At 41.8% G+C, this 19203-nt stretch overlaps 2 protein-coding genes and 1 pseudogene across 7 annotated transcripts in view; all 3 read right to left on the bottom strand.

The window, feature by feature from the left end:
* LOC112232375 overlaps positions 1–19203 on the bottom strand; it is a 232714-nt gene that overhangs the window by 105893 nt on the left and 107618 nt on the right. The window lies entirely within an intron of this gene.
* LOC112232378 lies at positions 3826–8438 on the bottom strand (annotated as a pseudogene).
* On the bottom strand, positions 11379–13972 carry LOC121847802 (zinc finger protein 544-like). The gene is made up of 2 exons (XM_042330570.1): positions 13046–13972; positions 11379–12967 (listed from the first exon to the last, which is right to left on the bottom strand). The coding sequence occupies exon 2, from the start codon at positions 12782–12784 to the stop codon at positions 11777–11779; it is 1008 nt and encodes a 335-aa protein (XP_042186504.1). The 5' UTR covers positions 12785–12967; positions 13046–13972; the 3' UTR covers positions 11379–11776.

A 19203-nucleotide genomic window follows, 5' to 3' on the forward strand; every position in this document is an offset into this window, starting at 1 on the left:
CATAAATTGAAATCATTTGTCAATAATTTGCTTTTTATTTTACTGGACTGATGGTACCTGCATCTAATGGCCATGGTGCCTTCAAGACAACTGTGAACTCTGGGGGAAATAACTAGGTAAAATCATGATGTCCGTGTGTTAGAGGAATTCAATTCCTATATGTTCATTAACCAATTCAATTATAACAAAGCAAAACACTTTGTCCGTTTCTAAGAATTTGTAAGGTTCTTATTTGCATGAAACAGGCAAAGATCAGTCTCAAAATTAATCAAAAGTGTTTATTCTCGAGAGCTCTGAGCATAATCACGTCATTAGTTTATATATCATACATAGCATCATGTCTTACTAAAATGTCCCTCCTCCTCCTGGATCATGACAAAGCAGCTTTTCAATTCAATTCCAACACATACACATTGCTTATCTTCGGCTACCATATGTTACACAATCTACTGCACGCCCAACGGTTTCTCACCACCCTGGTCGGGGACCAGACATCTTTCCTGTTGTTAGTTTCACTGTGATCACGAGTTGTCTGTTGACCCTTCCTCTTGGCCTATGTACAAACATATTCTTCAACAGACAACAGATAACTCTGTGAGTTATAACTCTACGCCAAATGTATACATTATTTAGTCATTATTGATAAAAATCCTTCAACACCGTGATCTTCAGGTCGGAGCTCTAGAAAGATGCCGGTTTTTGACTTGGAATTCCGAGTTCAAATCAAATTTTATTGGTCACATACACATACAGTGGGGAAAAAAAGTATTTAGTCAGCCACCAATTGGGCAAGTTCTCCCACTTAAAAAGATGACAGACGCCTGTAATTTTCATCATAGGTACACTTAAACTATGACAGACAAAATGAAAAAAAAAAAAATCCAGAAAATCACATCGTAGGATTTTTTATGAATTTATTTGCAAGTCAAAGGCACAAAAACCATACCCCTACGACATGCTAACCTCTCACCATTACCAATAACAGGGGAGGTTAGCCATTTTATTTTGAGTGGGGGTATGATATTTATTCCTCTGTAACCTTCTCAATCTTACATATCTCCAGTTTGGTTCACGTTTTTAAGGACACATCTAAAATATTCCCTCCCATCTCAGCGAAAGCGAGTTGATGTTAAACAGGTAAATTAGCAACCCTGGCGCAAGGGTTGGAAAATAGCAGAGTGCCAATTTCAACAAGTCGAAATTGCCAATGAGCAATAGCACCCTTAATGTCTTATTCAACCGGCTGTGTCCCACCCTTAGCCTCTGCCTTGCTCATGGGCTTCTCTCCTAAGGGCCTGTCTAGCTAGCACATCTACTTCCTCAGTCTCTTCCACCCCCACATGGGCGGGGACACAAGCCAAACGAATCTGTACACCCCATCTGCCTCATCGGGAATGAATTTGGAGTACCTCGCATATCATGTCTTGTCTCCTCCGTGATCTGAATGACTTCCCTTATCAATACTGCACACGAGTCCGAACACACAACAATCCTCCACATTGCAAGGACAACAGTACTGCCATCAGCTGTGAGGATTGAAAATATGCTTGGCCTATCATGAGGGTGTCTGTGTATGTTAGAAGTAACATTTTGCAACATATGGTGTGACTAGCAGAAAGGCTGTGGCTGGCCTTGAGGTGTAGGCAGTTATCATGAGTTGTTGGGGGCACATGCAGAACATAGTGTTGCGAGAACAAACAGTCTTTTGTTAGATAACAGGAGCCAGGTGTGTGATAACTGTATCGAGAGTATGAGCGCATAGATATTCTACACAGCAACAACGCCTGACCGCTGAAGCGCCTAGGGGCTGGGACCAGTTCATGCGCCAACAATCAACGATAGGCTGAGTGAGTTTAAAACACGCCGAGTCTCTACTCTGACAGGCCAGCTCGGAAGCAGGAACTACTTCTGTCAGAGTATTTTAGAAGATAATATTAGTGTGTTGGCTAGTTCTGTTCTACCCTGCGTGGTGTTACAGCGGACCCGTATATACGAATATACGGAAATTGCATTTGCCATTTATCGCTTGTGTTAAATAAAAATACTTAAAGTATATACTTAAATCAGTGACTCTGGTTCACAATTTTATCCTGATACCAGATTCGATTGACGCAACCCTTAACACAGCTCTCCCGTGTATACAGCCAGTTGGTCTCTGTGATAGATCTGCCGATTGCCATCTCACGATCTTTCACTACAAGTGAGGTGGACAAATGACCGGAAATGACCTGAAAAGAATGCCTGGTTAGATCCCATCAGTGGCAAAGGACAGAAACCTATATAGGTTTGAAGGAAGCCAATAAAAAAAAACAAGGCCAATTTAAATTCTAAATGATAAACAGGCAGAGTCAACATATCAACAGGTTTGATCACCTATTTAAAAATGTTTGGTACATAAAGAAACAGGTACCACATAATGTTGGGGTGTATCTGTTATGTATAGAACATCGGAAAAAACAAATTGAGGGAAAATGCAGTGTTACACTTCAATGCCAGTGTTTCTGTTATGCTAGCACACCAAACAACAAGTCTGTGTCATCTGAGAATGTGAAAGGACACAGAAAACACTTACCTCAAGACACTTCACATGATAACTATAATGTCAGCTAAAGAATGGTTCCCAAATATCCCCTGCGTACATCTCAAGCCACACTACTATGATTTCTCCCCATTGTGGACACTCCTGTGTCTGATAAAGCTACTCAGGAAGGAGAAGCTCTTGTAACATAGTTTGCACTTGAAAGTCCTTGGTGTGAATGGTCTGGTGCCTCTTTACATAGTTCACCCTCAGCACAGCGCTTCCCACACGTGGGGCAGGGTTACGGCTTGTCAGCGTCCATCCTAATGCTCGGTGTCTTACGTTGTGACCCAATGACACTAGAGCTCCCTCCTTGACCTCTGGCCATTGTTTGGGTGTTGTTGGGATTGTGTGCTGTGTTATAGGCTAGGTACCACTTGTGATGAAAGCCCATCCTGACCCTGTCTGTATTGGTGGGGTAACCATGAGGTAACTGAGGAAGGCTAGACCCAGGACCAGGCTTTCTATGAACCCAGTCACCAGGCATTAGATGAGACCCTGAAGAAGACAGACTTCCTGTTAGACTATCACCAGGGGGGTCTCCCACCACTCTCTGTGAAGGCTGAAGCCCAGGGTGACCTGCTCTGTTCATCATGGATACTGTGGTGTTTGTATCATAGGAACAGGAGGGTCTATCTCTATCAGCCCCAGGCCCTGCTCCATCCCTGCACTGATACTGTGAAGAGAAGAGTCTGGGCTGCAGACTGGATCCATGACTGGAGCCTCTGTCTCTCTGATGACCACCAGGACTGAGGTTGTTCAGTCCACCTGTCCGCTGGTTGTGTTCTGTGTGGTGGTGGAGTCTCTGTCCCTCGTAGTTCGGTCCTGATTCTGACTTCTCTATCTCTATGACTGTGATTAAATTACCTAACAATATGGAGCCATTGGAGTTTATTATAAAAAATACCCTTGCTTGATAAAATACAATTTAGAATACTTTGGAAAAGGTTCTACATTACACTCATCTTTATGTTCTTATCTCAATCTTTCTTATTCTTAACTTCCTGTCACGTAAACATGAAATAAGGCACGATCATTTCCTCATTATAAAACATCAGCATCAAACATGACAGGTTGTCAACTCTTCATCAGTGAAGTATTTTTTACAGACACCATCACACCAACCATATCGACTCTGTCTCATCATACTCATTCTTTCCTCAGTTCACCTCATCCAGTTCCCTATATATCCAAAACCAACAGAATTAACTACAAACTAACTAGTACTACATTACATGTCAAATACTCTATACATGGGTCTTGTGCATTTTCTGCTGGTGTATACTGAGGTAGCTCCCCTCTCCCATGTGGACCTTCAGGTGCATCTTCAGCTGGTCCTGGCGAGAGATCCTCTTCTCCCACTGCTGGCAGCTGTAGGGTTTTCCCCCTGAGTGGACTCTGTGGTGCCCCATCAGGTGGTGCTGGTGAAAAAAATCACAATCTTAATTGTGTTCTTAGTTCTTCAAAGTAAATAAGGCATACTTTTATGACTGAATACCAGATTTCAATCTTAGATTGTGTATTTTCAGGTAAAGCAACTGCTCTCTATCCCTCGCGTCGCGCCTTCTTTGGTCTCTCTCCGTCTCAGACCAGACAAGTAGGCACGCAATGCATTATGGTCATTGTAGTTAACTACCACGTTTTCTGTGCTAAACTACGGAGAATATTGTCCTGTTGGAAACTACAACTCTCTACTACATTGCACAATTTGGGCTTGATCTGACTTCTCTAGAGACACTGCTGCATTGCGGTTACAGAAAAAAAACTAATGGAATTCAAATAATTGAACCAACATCAGTCAATTAGTTGTTTAAAATTGGAAAAATAATCTACATTTCTGTTAATTGCGCAGTACTACTGGTTGGAGAGCCTGTTCTCACACAGGGGGCCGCCAAATTCTTTCTCCCCTGTGTGCATCCTCTGGTGGATCTCCAGCTGTTTGGGGAAACTGAAGGTTTTCCCACAGAACAAACACAGGAAGCACTTATCTTTGCCACAGGATCTGCTGATTGCGTTACTACTACTGTCATTTGTCAATGGGCTTGTGTAGCTATTTAGTGATGAGGCACTGGCATTGTCTGAGGTCTGGTTTAAGATTAGGGGAGTGTGAGGAGGATGAAGGCCAGGGAGTGTCTGTGTTGTCGCAGGGTTCATGTTCCAGTTGATAGATCCTATAGAAGGCAGGTTGAAGGCAGCACCTGTTAGGGGGTTAACCTGAGGCGCCATCAGTCTCTCTGAATCACAACTATAGGAGCAGGACGGAGCATCGCTAGGCTAGTCTGTGACTGTTCTCTCCCACCACATAAGACACTTCTCCATCGACCAAACCTACACCTCATTCTGGTCTCAGCCAGTCTGTTGTCATGGACACTAAGTTTGGTTGTTGTTTTGTAATCAACTGTGTTTCTGGTTGTGGTTAACAGTGTTGTTCCCCAGCCCAGAGTTGAGGATGCTGCCCCACCCACTGACCTCCACTATGTCGCCTCTGGTCCTGGCCTGCTCAGTGATGCCATCCCCCAGTGATGCCGTCCCAACCACCTGCAGGAAGAGGTTCGAAAATAGACTTTACAAACATGACAGAGAACATTCTACATGTGGAGATTTTTGAGTCAAGTACCTGGTGAAGTTCATCCATTATAATGTGTGTTTTTCTATGTAAACATAAGTTGGGTTAATTTCATTTTATGAATGCAGATATTACTGTATGTAGCCTATTTGTAGCCAGCAGCATACCACCCTGCATACCACTGCTTGCTTGCTTCTGAAGCAACATTATAGAAAAAAACACACACACACACACACACACACATTTAATGGAGTCACACTGCAAAAAAATTACTTGGTATTTTTGTCTTGTTTTCAGTAAAAATATCAAAAAATTTATCATAGCTTTATACAGTGTGATGGAGTTACTTTACACAATTTCACTCATATCTGCAGTGCATTTCAATAAAAAATTTAACCGTTTCATAATTACAGTACAACTGCATTTTTGGAGATGTGAATTAAATATTTGAATTGTAATTGTGATGTTTCAGCGGAGCGGTGAGTGTGTAATTGTGCACTACTTACGCATTCAGGCGGTCTGCAATACTTTGCCACGCTTTTTCTCTTTGCTTTATCACTGTGGCGGTGTTGCCTTTCTTCTTAATTATATCTTTTACCTCCTCGTATGCCTCCATGAGGATTTGTGCTTCCGACGGGGAAAAGTACGCGGCTCTAGTTGCCATGGTAAATCAGTTAATCTGTGATCTGTGGCGGGGTCTATTTGAGTGAGCCGTGAGCGCGCACCTATCCAGGATTGGTTTCACCTGGCTTAATGAATCCGTGTCTGCTCATCCTGGCTTGGTCTTTGTGCAACCAATTAAGCCTGGACGCACATGTTTTGGCTTCATTGAGCTCAGCTGAGTCATTTATCCCGGATGTCTTAATTCTACTTTTGTGCAACAGGCCCCAGGGGCCTGTTGCACAAAACTAGGATAGGGATTAAGCCAGGATATCTTGGTGATCCTGGCTCAATTGATCCGTAATCCGGTTGCACTAAAGATGGATAGGGGGCAGGAGGATATGTTATGGTATAAATTACCATGGAGATTTATTCTGTGGAGCTAGCCTGCTCCAGACCAGGCTAAATTCCAGGATCTATTTAATCTCATCCCTAATGTCAGTCAGCAGTCACCACAAATGGAAACCAATAGTTATTTCACTGCTCACTATACATTGTTATCACATATAACTAGACCCACTGTTATTATTTAAACGTTTGTGATCATTAATTTCAATGATTTTGGATAAAAAATGATTTTTAGATGATGTTGCTATCATTAGATAATTTACAGTTTCCCATAGACTATAAGGCTATATATAAAATGATAGAATATTAGGGCCACAGAGGGGAAAAAAAACACAAGTCATAATATTGTAACCAGTTGTTTTAAAGGAGGACAGTTGTTAAAATGACAGATGTGGGGCATTTCGTGAAATTGTACTTCAGTATGGTTTCATAAACAAAGACATGCTGATGTGCCAGAATATTAAGTATCACATTGTCATAAGTATCAAAACTGTAAAAACAATATGTAGCTTTTCTGCAGAAAGAACCAGCCTCATAAATGTATGACTTTATCCTTTTTCTTCAGTGTGGCCCTAGTACTCTGTCATATAAACAAATACACATTCCATATGAATATAAAAACACAATGTGTAACATTATGTTCCTTTATTGAATAAGGACAAAACAAAGCAGGTAAACCATCAGCTCCTTTCGAAACTGAAGTCACAGTGACTCTACAAGATGGAAAGCACAGAATCCAAGCATATTATACAAAATGATACATACACATTCAAAGGTCTGTATATAACACACCCTGCATGTCTGCACACTAAAATAAATGCAGGACAAATCCATACACATCAACTGAACAGACAAATGAATGGATGCAGTAGCCTCCCTGCAGCCTTGTATTACACACAGTATAGCGCACAAACATCATAAGAGGCCAAATTCGTCAAAAAACGAACCCAAAAAAACCCAAATTCCTCTGCCACCGCAGGACATATTTAACCAAAATTGAAAGCACACATACTAACTAAAATAATTCAACACATATTGGTCCCTCAGCAGCCGACCACTGTCGTCATCAGGGAAGATTGCCGGATTGTCCCAGTCCATGGCTGGTGGCACTCTGGGGGCCCTCTCCTTCCTCAGGCAGGCCACATTGTGGAGGACAGCACAAGCCACAGTAATATCACATGCCCTAACAGGGCTGACCCTTAATTTGTGAAGGCAGTGAAAGCGTGCCTTCAGGAGGCCAAAGGTCATTTCAACTCTGGCCCTGGTCCTGGCATGGGCATGGTTGTAGGCCTGCTGTGCTTCCTGGGGGTCTGTGAAAGGTGTCAGGAGAAAAGGCTGGCAGCCATACCCCCTGTCTACCAGCAACACACCTGTCAACACAAAATCTCATCATTACTACCTCATAAACACAGTGATATTCTTGACACAGCCATGATGGTTATAAATAGGGGTTGTGTGGCTTACCTTGTGATAGGCACTGAGATTTCAGAGGCCCGAAAGATTCTGGAGTCATGGACTGAGCCAGGCCATTTTGCCACAACATTGCTGATCACACAGTCAGCATTGCAGACCATCTGAAATCATAAGATGAGGACTATTACACCAATCAATGCACATCACTGGCAATGCAGAGTGTTCGTCAATGGACAATATCAAAAAGTTATGTTCACCTGAACATTAATGCTGTGAAAGGATTTCCTATTCACAAAATCGGCCTCATGGGCACCTGAGGGGGCTTTTATCCATGTGTGTGCAGTCCACTGCACCAATGACATTGGGGAAACCTGTCACACAAAGTAATGAGTATCCTACTATGTGTTAACAGTTGTCCTGTAATTTGTAGATCCTCTTACCTGCAATCCTATAGAACTCCTCTTTGATGTCACAGAGTCTTCTGTGGCCAGGGAAGGAGATGAAGACATCTGCTAATGCTTTGATAGCCAGACACACACTCCTTATTGTGCGGCAAATTGTGGCCTTGTTCAGCTGTTCTGCATCCCCCACTGAGTACAGGAAGGCTCCACTAGCAAAAAAGCGCAAGGCCACACAAACCATTTGCTCCACACTCAGTGCATGGCTCCGTGCAGTGCGGTGCTTAATCCTGGGACCCAGTAGTCTGCATAGATACCTGATGCCATCTGCAGAAAACCTGTATCTTTCATATAGATGGTCATCAGGGAAGGCCAGTGGGTCCAACCGGTCCCTGAAGACCCTTTCTCGCCTGAAGGCTCTCCTCAGCACAAGTGCTTCTTCATCCACCACATCTCGCACGAATGGGCATGCCATTGTCAGAGCAGAAAGGAACACACAATTTTGGGCCTTCATATAGGCTAGTGGCCACACCTGGTGCTGGGGGGTGGGCAAAAGAGGGCGATGCCTTATAACGATGACTTGGTTGTACTGATTGCTGGGAAAATAAAAAAAACCTTAGAAAGATGCCACCGTCCTGTGTGCTCACAATAAGAGCTCATATGTCTTGGCTCACTTGACTTTACGAGAATATACCTAATTTTTATTTTGAGCTGTGTCATCTTCTTGGAGCTGGGGGAGGAAAGAAAAATAATGATTAATACATTTGTGTTACAGTTAGCATACAGTGTACATTGAAGGCATATCTCACCTCCCTCTCAAGTTTTTTTATTTCAAGGTCCAGTTTCCTAATTGTCCTCTTTTTTATTTCGAACTCCAGTGCAAGATTTTCCATCTTTTTCTTCTTGTACTGAATGTCTATGTCTGCCAGTTCTATTTGGCGCCGGAGGTGGTTGCCATACAACTTTCTGATAGCTTGTGAGCTCTGTGAACACAATACAATTAGCGCAGCTGGAATTTGGCAGGATGTGGTGTCCTTTTATTAATACGCACTATGTTGCCAGGCTGGTTTTCCCACTGTATAGCATCTGGGTCCTGTAAAAGAAATTAGATTTTTTGATTTTGATGAGGACTCCTCACCATTGTAGAGTAAATAGTACTTTCACAGTCTTAACATGATACCTCATGCCTTCTGGAATCCAGAGAGATGGTCTCCTCCTCATCATCGTCTCCATCATGTGCTGTTGCTGCTGCAACTGGGGCCTTCACCCTATCACATTTAATCGGATTCATATTGAAGCTAGTAGACAAGACATGCCAGGCCTACAGTATGCCTTTGATGGAGTACTCACTGGATCAGCATCGTCTGGTGCTTGTGCTGGTGGCTCTAACAGGAACACAGTGCTGCCAGACACTGCAAGGCAATAGGTAAACCAAAGTCAGACAGTCCAAATTGATTCAATATGAATGTGGTTGTATCCCATGTAGAGATGGAAGGACATACCTTGAATGAAGCGGGTGGCATCTTGGGAGGAACCTATGCTCGTCTCTTTCCCCCAGGGATCCCCTCTAAGACGGGCCTGCCTTTATTTAGCTCCAAGGCCATGTCCTCTGCTGGGGTAAGGTCAGCCTTTGGTGACCCACCACCCGTGCCTTGTCTGTGGGTATTCTTTTTCACTGCTAAAACAGTACAGACAATGTGTGAGCAGGCACCTTCTGGGTACAATATATGCTTGTGCTTTGTTAAATATTAGTCAGGGACCATACCATTCTGCAGAATGTTCTTGTATTTGATTTTGACCTGCTGCCATGTCCGTTTTGGCCCGTTCATGTTTAATCTACACACACACACACACACACACACACACACACACACACACACACACACACACACACACACACACACACACACACACACACACACACACACACACATTTAATGGAGTCACACTGCAAAAAATTACTTGGTATTTTTGTCTTGTTTTCAGTAAAAATATCAAAAAATTTATCATAGCTTTATACAGTGTGATGGAGTTACTTTACACAATTTCACTCATATCTGCAGTGCATTTCAATAAAAAATTTAACCGTTTCATAATTACAGTACAACTGCATTTTTGGAGATGTGAATTAAATATTTGAATTGTAATTGTGATGTTTCAGCGGAGCGGTGAGTGTGTAATTGTGCACTACTTACGCATTCAGGCGGTCTGCAATACTTTGCCACGCTTTTTCTCTTTGCTTTATCACTGTGGCGGTGTTGCCTTTCTTCTTAATTATATCTTTTACCTCCTCGTATGCCTCCATGAGGATTTGTGCTTCCGACGGGGAAAAGTACGCGGCTCTAGTTGCCATGGTAAATCAGTTAATCTGTGATCTGTGGCGGGGTCTATTTGAGTGAGCCGTGAGCGCGCACCTATCCAGGATTGGTTTCACCTGGCTTAATGAATCCGTGTCTGCTCATCCTGGCTTGGTCTTTGTGCAACCAATTAAGCCTGGACGCACATGTTTTGGCTTCATTGAGCTCAGCTGAGTCATTTATCCCGGATGTCTTAATTCTACTTTTGTGCAACAGGCCCCAGGACAGACAAGAATTAAATCGAAATAGGGGCAGCATTGCCCTCTTGTGGGGCCCTTTAAGACAAAATGAATCAAGACCTGGGCTTGTATCCACAAAGCATCTCAGAGTATGAGTGCTGATCTAAGATCAGGTCCCCACCTGCGTATAGTCTTATTCATTATGATCTAAAAGGCTAAACTGATCCTAGATCAGCACTCCTACTCAGAAGCTTTGTGGATACAGGCCCTGACCTAATACCATTCAGACAGTAGTTCACAGTAGGCTCACCTGAGTGAGACTGTATATGGTCCTGTGCTGCTCAGCTGGTTTCTCTGTGGGTTCAGGAGGAGGTGTAGTCTGGTTGTCCTCCATGACCATGTTCCCCTCAGTGTTCCCCAGACCCTCCTCACACCCCTCCTCCTTCACCAGCAGCACCTCTGGACCCTCCTCCTCCTGGAAGAGAGTTGTAATACAGATTACACAGACATACACTCCCTCAAGTACACACACACACACACACACACACACACACACACACACAGATAATAAACACACTTTTAAAATGCGTTTCCCCATCTCTACTACATTTGAGTCCTATACTGTAGTTATAGAATGACATCACTGCTAAACGCATCATGATGGACATAAATATGATGTGGGTAAAAATAGTCAAAAGTCATCATCAGACAAACCTGACTAAACTATAATGACGTGTACAGTAGGTGTTTATTAGTGTGTGGGTATGCGTAGGTATATTTAGTAAGTGTATATTGGTTATAAAGTGCTCTTGGGTGTATGTAGACTAGGGTGAGATCAGATGTGATGTATATTAAAGACAGATTCAATGAAAGTCAGAGTGAAAAGTCCCATTTTGTGTTTATTAAACATAAACAAGTGTTAAATACACCATATGAAAACCACACATACACATCTCAACTAAAAAGATGCATGAACTTTAAAAATGTAATAGTTTAATGGAAGTAATCAAATAGGCATTTGTGAACATATATCCTACACAGTACAAACACTATGTATCAGACTTTTTATGCGTATATATATATATATGCCTTATATATCACACAATGTCTGGATGCAATATTCTACCCAGGAATATTCAACAATGAAATCTGTTACTCTCGTTATTCCAAATTCATCTGTGGATCTTTTCTGCTGACAATTACAAATTAATATTTATCTTTAATTCAATATTTGATCTAAACCTCAGAAGCTATGGAGTGCAATGTTACTTTCCATGTTATAGAGTGGAATGGTTTTTCTGCTGGTGTATCCTGAGGTAACTCCTCTCTGAGAACCTCTTCCTGCAGTGTGTACAGGCGAACGGCCTCTCTCCCGTGTGGACCTTCAGGTGCATCTTCAGTTTGTCCAGGCGGGAGAACCTCTTCTCACACTGGGGGCAGCTGTAGGGTTTCTCCCCTGTGTGGACCCTCTGGTGCCTCTTCAGGTCACCAGCCTGGGCGAAGCACATGTGACACTGGTTACAGCTGAAGGGTTTCACCCCTGTGTGGAACCTCTGATGAATCTCCACCTTCTGGAGGCAGCTGAAGCCTTTGTTACAGAACATGCAGAGGAACCGTTTCTCTTTACTACTGTCTGATGTTGCTCCCCCTTCCCGAGCCTGGGCTCTAGCGCTGTCGTTTGAGTTCAATACCTGATCGAAAAGGCTGTGTGAATCGGAAGGCCCCATTGATGTGGACACTGGGTCCCGATCCTTGAGTGTGTGTAAAGGGGAGTGGGTCGCGACATTTGGATTTGTCTCTAGACTTTCCCTGTAATCTAAGAAGTCTCTGCCTTGTGAGTGTCCGTCACCTAGGTGACTATCTGCATTCCATGTGAGAGAAATGTCGCCCTCCATTTTCACAGTCACTTCATCAATGACTATAACCTCCCCTTTCTTATCTAGGCACCCTTCAGAGTGTACACTACTAGTGTACCGGTTCCACCCCCCTCTAGACAGATCATTCTGTGTCTCTAAACACAAGGGCATGTTGCCAGAGTCCATCTCTGTAGAGTAAGAACAAGACGGATCATCAACACCAGTGTCTAACGCATCACCATCTCCACGGGAATGAACCGTCTTCTGGCTCTGAAATACCGGTAAGTATTCGGAACCGGGAGCAGCAGGACAGCGGAGTGGCCCCAGTCTCTTTGGGTCTGATCTGTGGTCAGTTCCTGTGTGTAATAGCCTGTGTGTTTCAGTTAATGTCTTGGTGTTGGTCTCTGACTTGAGGGCGAAGTTCGGCATTCCACTGACCTCCGTGATGCAGTGTCGGATCCTGGGCTGGACAGGGGAGGTGGGGTCCTCCGTGGCTACATGGGGCGCACCAGATGCTGCTCCAGTCTGGATGTCTCTGCTGTGCCATGGGTCCTCCTCTCCTTCAGACCCCTCCGGCTTGACCCCAGGACCTGCAGCCTCTGCATCTTCAGACTGACACATGAAGAGAGGAGTTTATTACCGGTACATGAGTTGAATTGGATAACAATGTCGTAGGGAATGTGCTCTAACCTCTATCACGATAACGTGCTGGGTTGAGGTTCCACTCCCCTCATCAACAGTGATTGGTTGGTCATCTCTCCATGTATTGTGTCCCACTGGCTTCACAAAGCTCCTGTGGCCTCCAGTGAGATGTCCTTCACCTGAGAGAGTGATTGGGGGGAAAGAGGTGGTTAGTTTAGCTACTGTCAATGCTCAACAATATATTTATTGACAATGTCTACAATTGGCAAGGATGTAAGTTAACATTTCTCATAACTTCTTGATATACTATTTATTGTTTGATGTATTATGTTCCATGCATCACATTGTTTTCATTGAGTAAATAATAGGAAATGCAGTACATGAAGAATCTGGTTATAATATCATTGTGTCTTTGTGCAAGATAGCTAAGTAATCAGGGGACTTATTGCATACTATCCAAAAACTGACCAAGACCCAATTCTGGTTAACACATTTGAACACATGTGCGCAGAGGGGACACATGAGCAGAGGGGAACCGGGCGAAATGCCCTGAGCTGTGAATCCGCACTCACATCGTGACGTATTTTACTACGCCGTACATCATCTTCACGCAATCTCGTTCCACTACTGGACGGAGACAATGGCCTTTTCTCCGCAATTTCAATCAGGCAAATGAGGTTTACAGGTGGATCCCAAAATAAATGTGTAATGTGATAAAAAACAAAACAAATTAAGTTAACTGTTTATAGATAAAAGGTTAAGTAGCATATCGTTGTTAAATATGTGCATGCTTTTCTCCTCTGAAAATACAATAGCTGTTTCAAAGGGGGTGTGGCAGATAAAGGCAATTTCTATAGGCAATCACATAGAGAAGTGCGATTAGACAATTCCTAAAACCCTTTAATCCTCACCTTTGTGCACAAAACACCAATTGAATTATATTTAATATATATATAATCACTCACAGCCAAAGATATTAACATTTTATATTCACCCAATGTCTGCCATGTTTTGGGATGACGTCGTCGCTGCTCCCTATGTGCTAGTGCGCATGTGAAGTTAGTCTGTATAAACCGGGAAAACTACGGTCAGACATTTTAGATACAGTCTCCAGTTCTTATTATACGTCAGTGATTGACACGCTCCTCGACCACTTATCGGTTTCCGGATCACAGGGGAGAGAGACAACGATTACGATATACTGACAAGATACACACCTCTCCGTCCTAACAATGGGAGTTGTTGTCCACAAAGCGGCACCGAGGGCTGTCTAGCTCCCAACTATCCTTTCTTTGGATTGGTGGATACGTCTCATTATTGTAATCATTTTTTGAATATTCGATGAGGGTTGTTGACGTCAACCGCCAGTATTCAATGGAGAGAGAAGCTACACTACTACGCTAACCAAATTCCCATATCGATCAATGTGATACAATCCTTTTCCAAAGCGTCTGGTCTATATCTTAACATTAAGAAATGTGAACTCATGGCTGTCAAAGATTGTGTGACACCTTCATATTATGGTATTCCAGTAAAAGAAGAACTTACATATTTAGGCATAACCATTACAAAGGATCAGAAGTCTAGAGGCTTACTAAATTTTAAACCTCTTATTAAAAAAACCCAGAAGAAACTAAATCAATGGCTACAGAGGGACTTATCTTTAAAAGGTAGAGTCCTAATAACCAAGGCTGAAGGTATCTCTAGACTAATATATGGTGCTCTATCTTTATATCTTGACCGTAAAATAAGCAAGGAGGTAGACAAGATGCTTTTCAACTTTCTTTGGAGAAACCGTACCCATTACATTAGGAAAACTGTTGTAATAAACACTTATGAGAATGGTGGACTGAATTTTCTGGATTTTACTACTTTAAATAATACTTTCAAGATCAATTGGATAAAACAATTCCTAAGAAGACCCACTTCTATCTGGAATTTTATTCCTCATCATGTCTTCTCTACTTTTGGTGGCCTTAACTTCATGTTGTTTTGCAATTATAATATTGACAAAGTTCCAGTGAAACTTTCTGCTTTTCATCGGCAGGTTTTCTTGTCATGGTCCTTAATTTATAAACACAATTTTTCTCCACACAGATATTATATATGGAATAATCGGGATATATTGTATAAAAATACCTCTCTGTTTTTAGAATATTGGTTCAGAAATAATATCCTATTGGTGAGCCAACTGGTAAATGCAGAGGGTCTTTTACTCAGTTATAAAGAATTCTTATTACTTTTCAAGGTCCCTGTAACACCTAAAGATTTTGCAATTGTTTTAGATGCCATTCCCTCAGGTGTTGCTATGTTATTCAGGAACATGTCAAGACCTGACCCTCAGAGCCTACCTTCTATTGACCCTGTTGACTCATCAGTAGGAAAGATTTGTTTCTCTTTTGGTCCATTCAACAACAGAGCGATACGATCCTTGTTTCAGCAGGATGTTGTATCTATACCTTATGTCATGCCTTATTGGAATGGATTTATTGATAATATCTGTTGGAAAAAGTTTGGATGTTGCCACACACATACCTACTTGTTAACAAAATTAAGGAAGTTTCCTTTAAAATTATTCATAAATATTATCCTGCCAACCACTATATGAAGAAGTTTAAGGAAAACATCAACTCAAATTGCTCCTTTTGTAATGACCACCCAGAAACAGTTGTGCATCTTTTTTGGCATTGTATGCATGTAAGAAAACTGTGGCAAGACATCAGTAGGTTTATAATTGAACACATTTATGAAGATTTTACACTATTGTGGAGAGATGTACTGTTTGGATTCTTTACATACAATAGAAATAAGCGGAATCATTTTTATGTAATTAATTTCATTATTCTTTTGGCCAAATTTCATATACACAAATGTCAATTTACAAACAGAAAACCACATTTTCGTACCCTACAAAAATAAATTGAACTGTATTTTAAGACGGTTAAATGCTCTACTAACAAAAAAGCTGTTAGAATTGTAAGTATATGCATGTCCCTTAAGGTCCTTGTGTAATTGTAATGTGATATTGTACCCCCTAGGTCGATTGTCTATTGTTTGTAATCTATGTATGCTTGTGTTCCCTCATGTGCTTTATGTATTGATTTGATATTAATAAAAAAATTAAAAGATAGATTCAGAAAAAAAAAAAAAGCTACACTACTAGCCTCATTACATTTATAATAGCCATCTTGAAGCAATTACGATATAAAATGTTTCCCCCCCCCCAAAGTTGCCGGGATGTCACGTCGTACTTCGTACTTACACTCGTAACACCTTAAGCATTACGAAGCTTCTATTCGACCAAACAAAACTCACGTAGCAAATAAAGCAGAACATTTTTTGTTGGCAAAATTCAACACTATCATTGACCTCCCTGCAAAAACTCATTGCTTGGTGGGCGAAAATGATCAAACGGAGGGAGACAGATTTTCCTACGAGTTGGGCCTCTCTGTGTCAGATGCCAAGCAGTTGCCAATAGCGCAGCTGTAGAACTTTGAGGATCTGAGGGCCCATGCCAAATCTTTTCAATCTCCTGAGGGAGAAGAGGCATTGTCGTGCCATCTTCACAACTGGGTTGGTGTTTGTGGACAGTGACAATTCCTTAGTGATGTGGACACCGAAGAACTTGAAACTCCACTACAGCCCTGTCAATGAGAATGGGAGCGTTTTGGTCCTTTGTCTTGCTGACGTCAAGAGAGAGGTTTCCTGGTCACTGACCTCATCCCTATAGACTGTAGTGTTGTCACATTTTACAAATGATACCAAGGCCAAGTATCGCAATACCACGGCAGAAAAATTCAGTGGCCTAGAGTCCTGTTCGCCCCCTCCAATGCTTGTTCCCGTTTCCTAAACGTTATGCACGTGCTACACACACAAAAAACCTGTCACTGATATTCACACTTCTACTCAATACATATTGGATTTTTACAGTTTTCTTTGCTGTAAAGCTGCACACATGCCCGTCGCAAAGCTGTTTTTCTTCTCTGGCACTGCTGTGTGACACAGAACTTGCAAAGCCTACCCAGACTGGCCTATGCACTGGTTATACCAAGGATGAAATTATATACAATGTATCAACATGGCTCACTTTCTGAGCTGCTCCAATGTATCAAATGTACAAATGTAACAACATACAACTGATCAGGGACTGCATCACAGCTAAATTCAATTTTTAAAAATGGAGGAAAAGATGAGCATTAAGAGCAGATGGAGAGAAGCAGGTAAGTGATGCCTGGAATGGGATTGGCTGATTAGAAGACACTAGTTGCTAAATTCCTATTGCCACTATGCTATATTTGACTGGGTAAATAACTTTATTTTGAGTTCATGTGGACCCAGTGGCTCAGACTTGAGCACTTCCGAGTCCCAGTGCCCGAGTCCTGGTCCGACTTCAGCCACAGCAACTCGTGACTCGAGCACAGGGGAATCAAGGTTTAGTGACTCTACTATATCACTGGGGCGAAACACTGCTCTGCGCTTCTGTGTGTATTTTTTGTTTTGTATGTAATGTGTATTATCTATGTAGCCTGAATTAGGAATTTACATGGCCAGATAATTCTTATATAAGCAGGGGTGAAAGTAGATTTAATTTATTCCCGGTATGGATGAGCTTAGTCATAGATTTAAATATACAATCTCTGTTAATTCAATAGGATCTCTGTGGGCGTAGTCGTAAAGATCTGTTATTTAACTTTTAAAATGTATTACATTTTATTGTGGTATAAACACAACCAGTCATGTTTTCATCTGATCAGTGGAGGCTCATCAGGAGGAAGGAGAGGGTCATCCTCCACAGTGAATTTCATAAAAAAATAATTAAAACCTGAAAAAAGTTAACCTTTTAAGATAAAACTATACTAAATATATTCACATCTTACCAAATAATTGATTATAAAACACTGTTTTGCAATGAAGGTCTACAGTAGCCTCAACAGCACTCTAAGGTAAGCACTCGAATTTCTTCAAAAATGAAGGAGAAGCAAGAAAGCGAGAGATATTTTGTATTTTTTTCCCCCATTTTCACTTAGCTAGCGAATGCAGCTAGCTAGTTTAGTCTACTCAAACACCCAGCTCAAACAGCGAGGGATGCCATGTTAGCTAGCTGGCTATGGCTAGCCAACACTAACATTCCCAAGTCAAGGTAAGCTTTTGGTTTTAATTTAATGCCACGAGGCCCACCAGTGTAACTACTAAACTTCTTGCCAACTGTACTACATGATTGTAGCGTGTTTAACATGTTAGTTCTAGTAGCTATGTTGACAACGAAGTAGGCTGTGTGTACAGCCTGGGTCACAGACAGCTGATGTATTGTACACTAAAGCCTGCAAGGAATTAACGAGCAGTGATCATGCCGTTTGTATGCAGCTGCAATGAAAGTGAACTGTGTTTGCGTGTGATCAGGGGTGTGTTCGTTCCGCCGATTCCATTGAAAAACGTTTCTTCAATGGAAGCAAACAGAACGGGGATAAACATAGCTGAATTTCTACAATAGAAACTCTCGTTTGCAACTGTTGGATTAATGATTACACGCTAGATGAGCTAGATGCAGGCAAGAGTGTGCAAGGTGGTATTGAATGTGTCACTGTCTGTCACCTTGATTACTCAAATGTTTCTCTCAACCTCTACATTGTAAACTTTCATTCATAGGAAAGGTTGTAGCAACCTCATGATGGGTGTAGGGAAAATTTGAGTATCATGTAGTAACCTAAACCTATCAAAGTTACATCAAGCAGCGTGAAAGGAATATGAATGACAGTCACCCAGTATGCTATAAAATAAATAAGGCAATGCTCAACAGTTTCCCATGTGTATCAAGAATGGTCCATCACCCAATGAACATCCAGCCAACTTGACACAACTGTGGGAAGCTTTGGAGTGAACATGGGGAAGCCTCCCAGGGGAATGCTTGACACCTTGAGTCCATGCCCCAACAAATTGAGGCTGTTCTGAGAATAAACATTTAGAAGGGGTTCCTAATGTTTTGTACACTGTATATGTGTGATTTATGTTTATTGTAGGTTAATGAGGCAATACAAATGTGATGTGACTAAAATGAAAGGGCATTTAATTGACTAAAATGGCCCACTCTTTTCGTCATTTTGACAATAACTAGACTAAATCATTACTCAAACGACAAAAAATGTGACTTATTTATATTTTATATGACTGAATGATATGTTTGTCAAAATGACTAAGACTAGATTAAA

Source organism: Oncorhynchus tshawytscha, linkage group LG11 (assembly GCF_018296145.1).
Source record: "Oncorhynchus tshawytscha isolate Ot180627B linkage group LG11, Otsh_v2.0, whole genome shotgun sequence".
Lineage (NCBI taxonomy): Eukaryota > Metazoa > Chordata > Actinopteri > Salmoniformes > Salmonidae > Oncorhynchus > Oncorhynchus tshawytscha.

Bases quoted from the DNA above. Each gene is read 5' to 3' on its own strand.
- LOC121847802 (XM_042330570.1), bottom strand. From the start codon at position 12,784: ATGCCGAACTTCGCCCTCAAGTCAGAGACCAACACCAAGACATTAACT.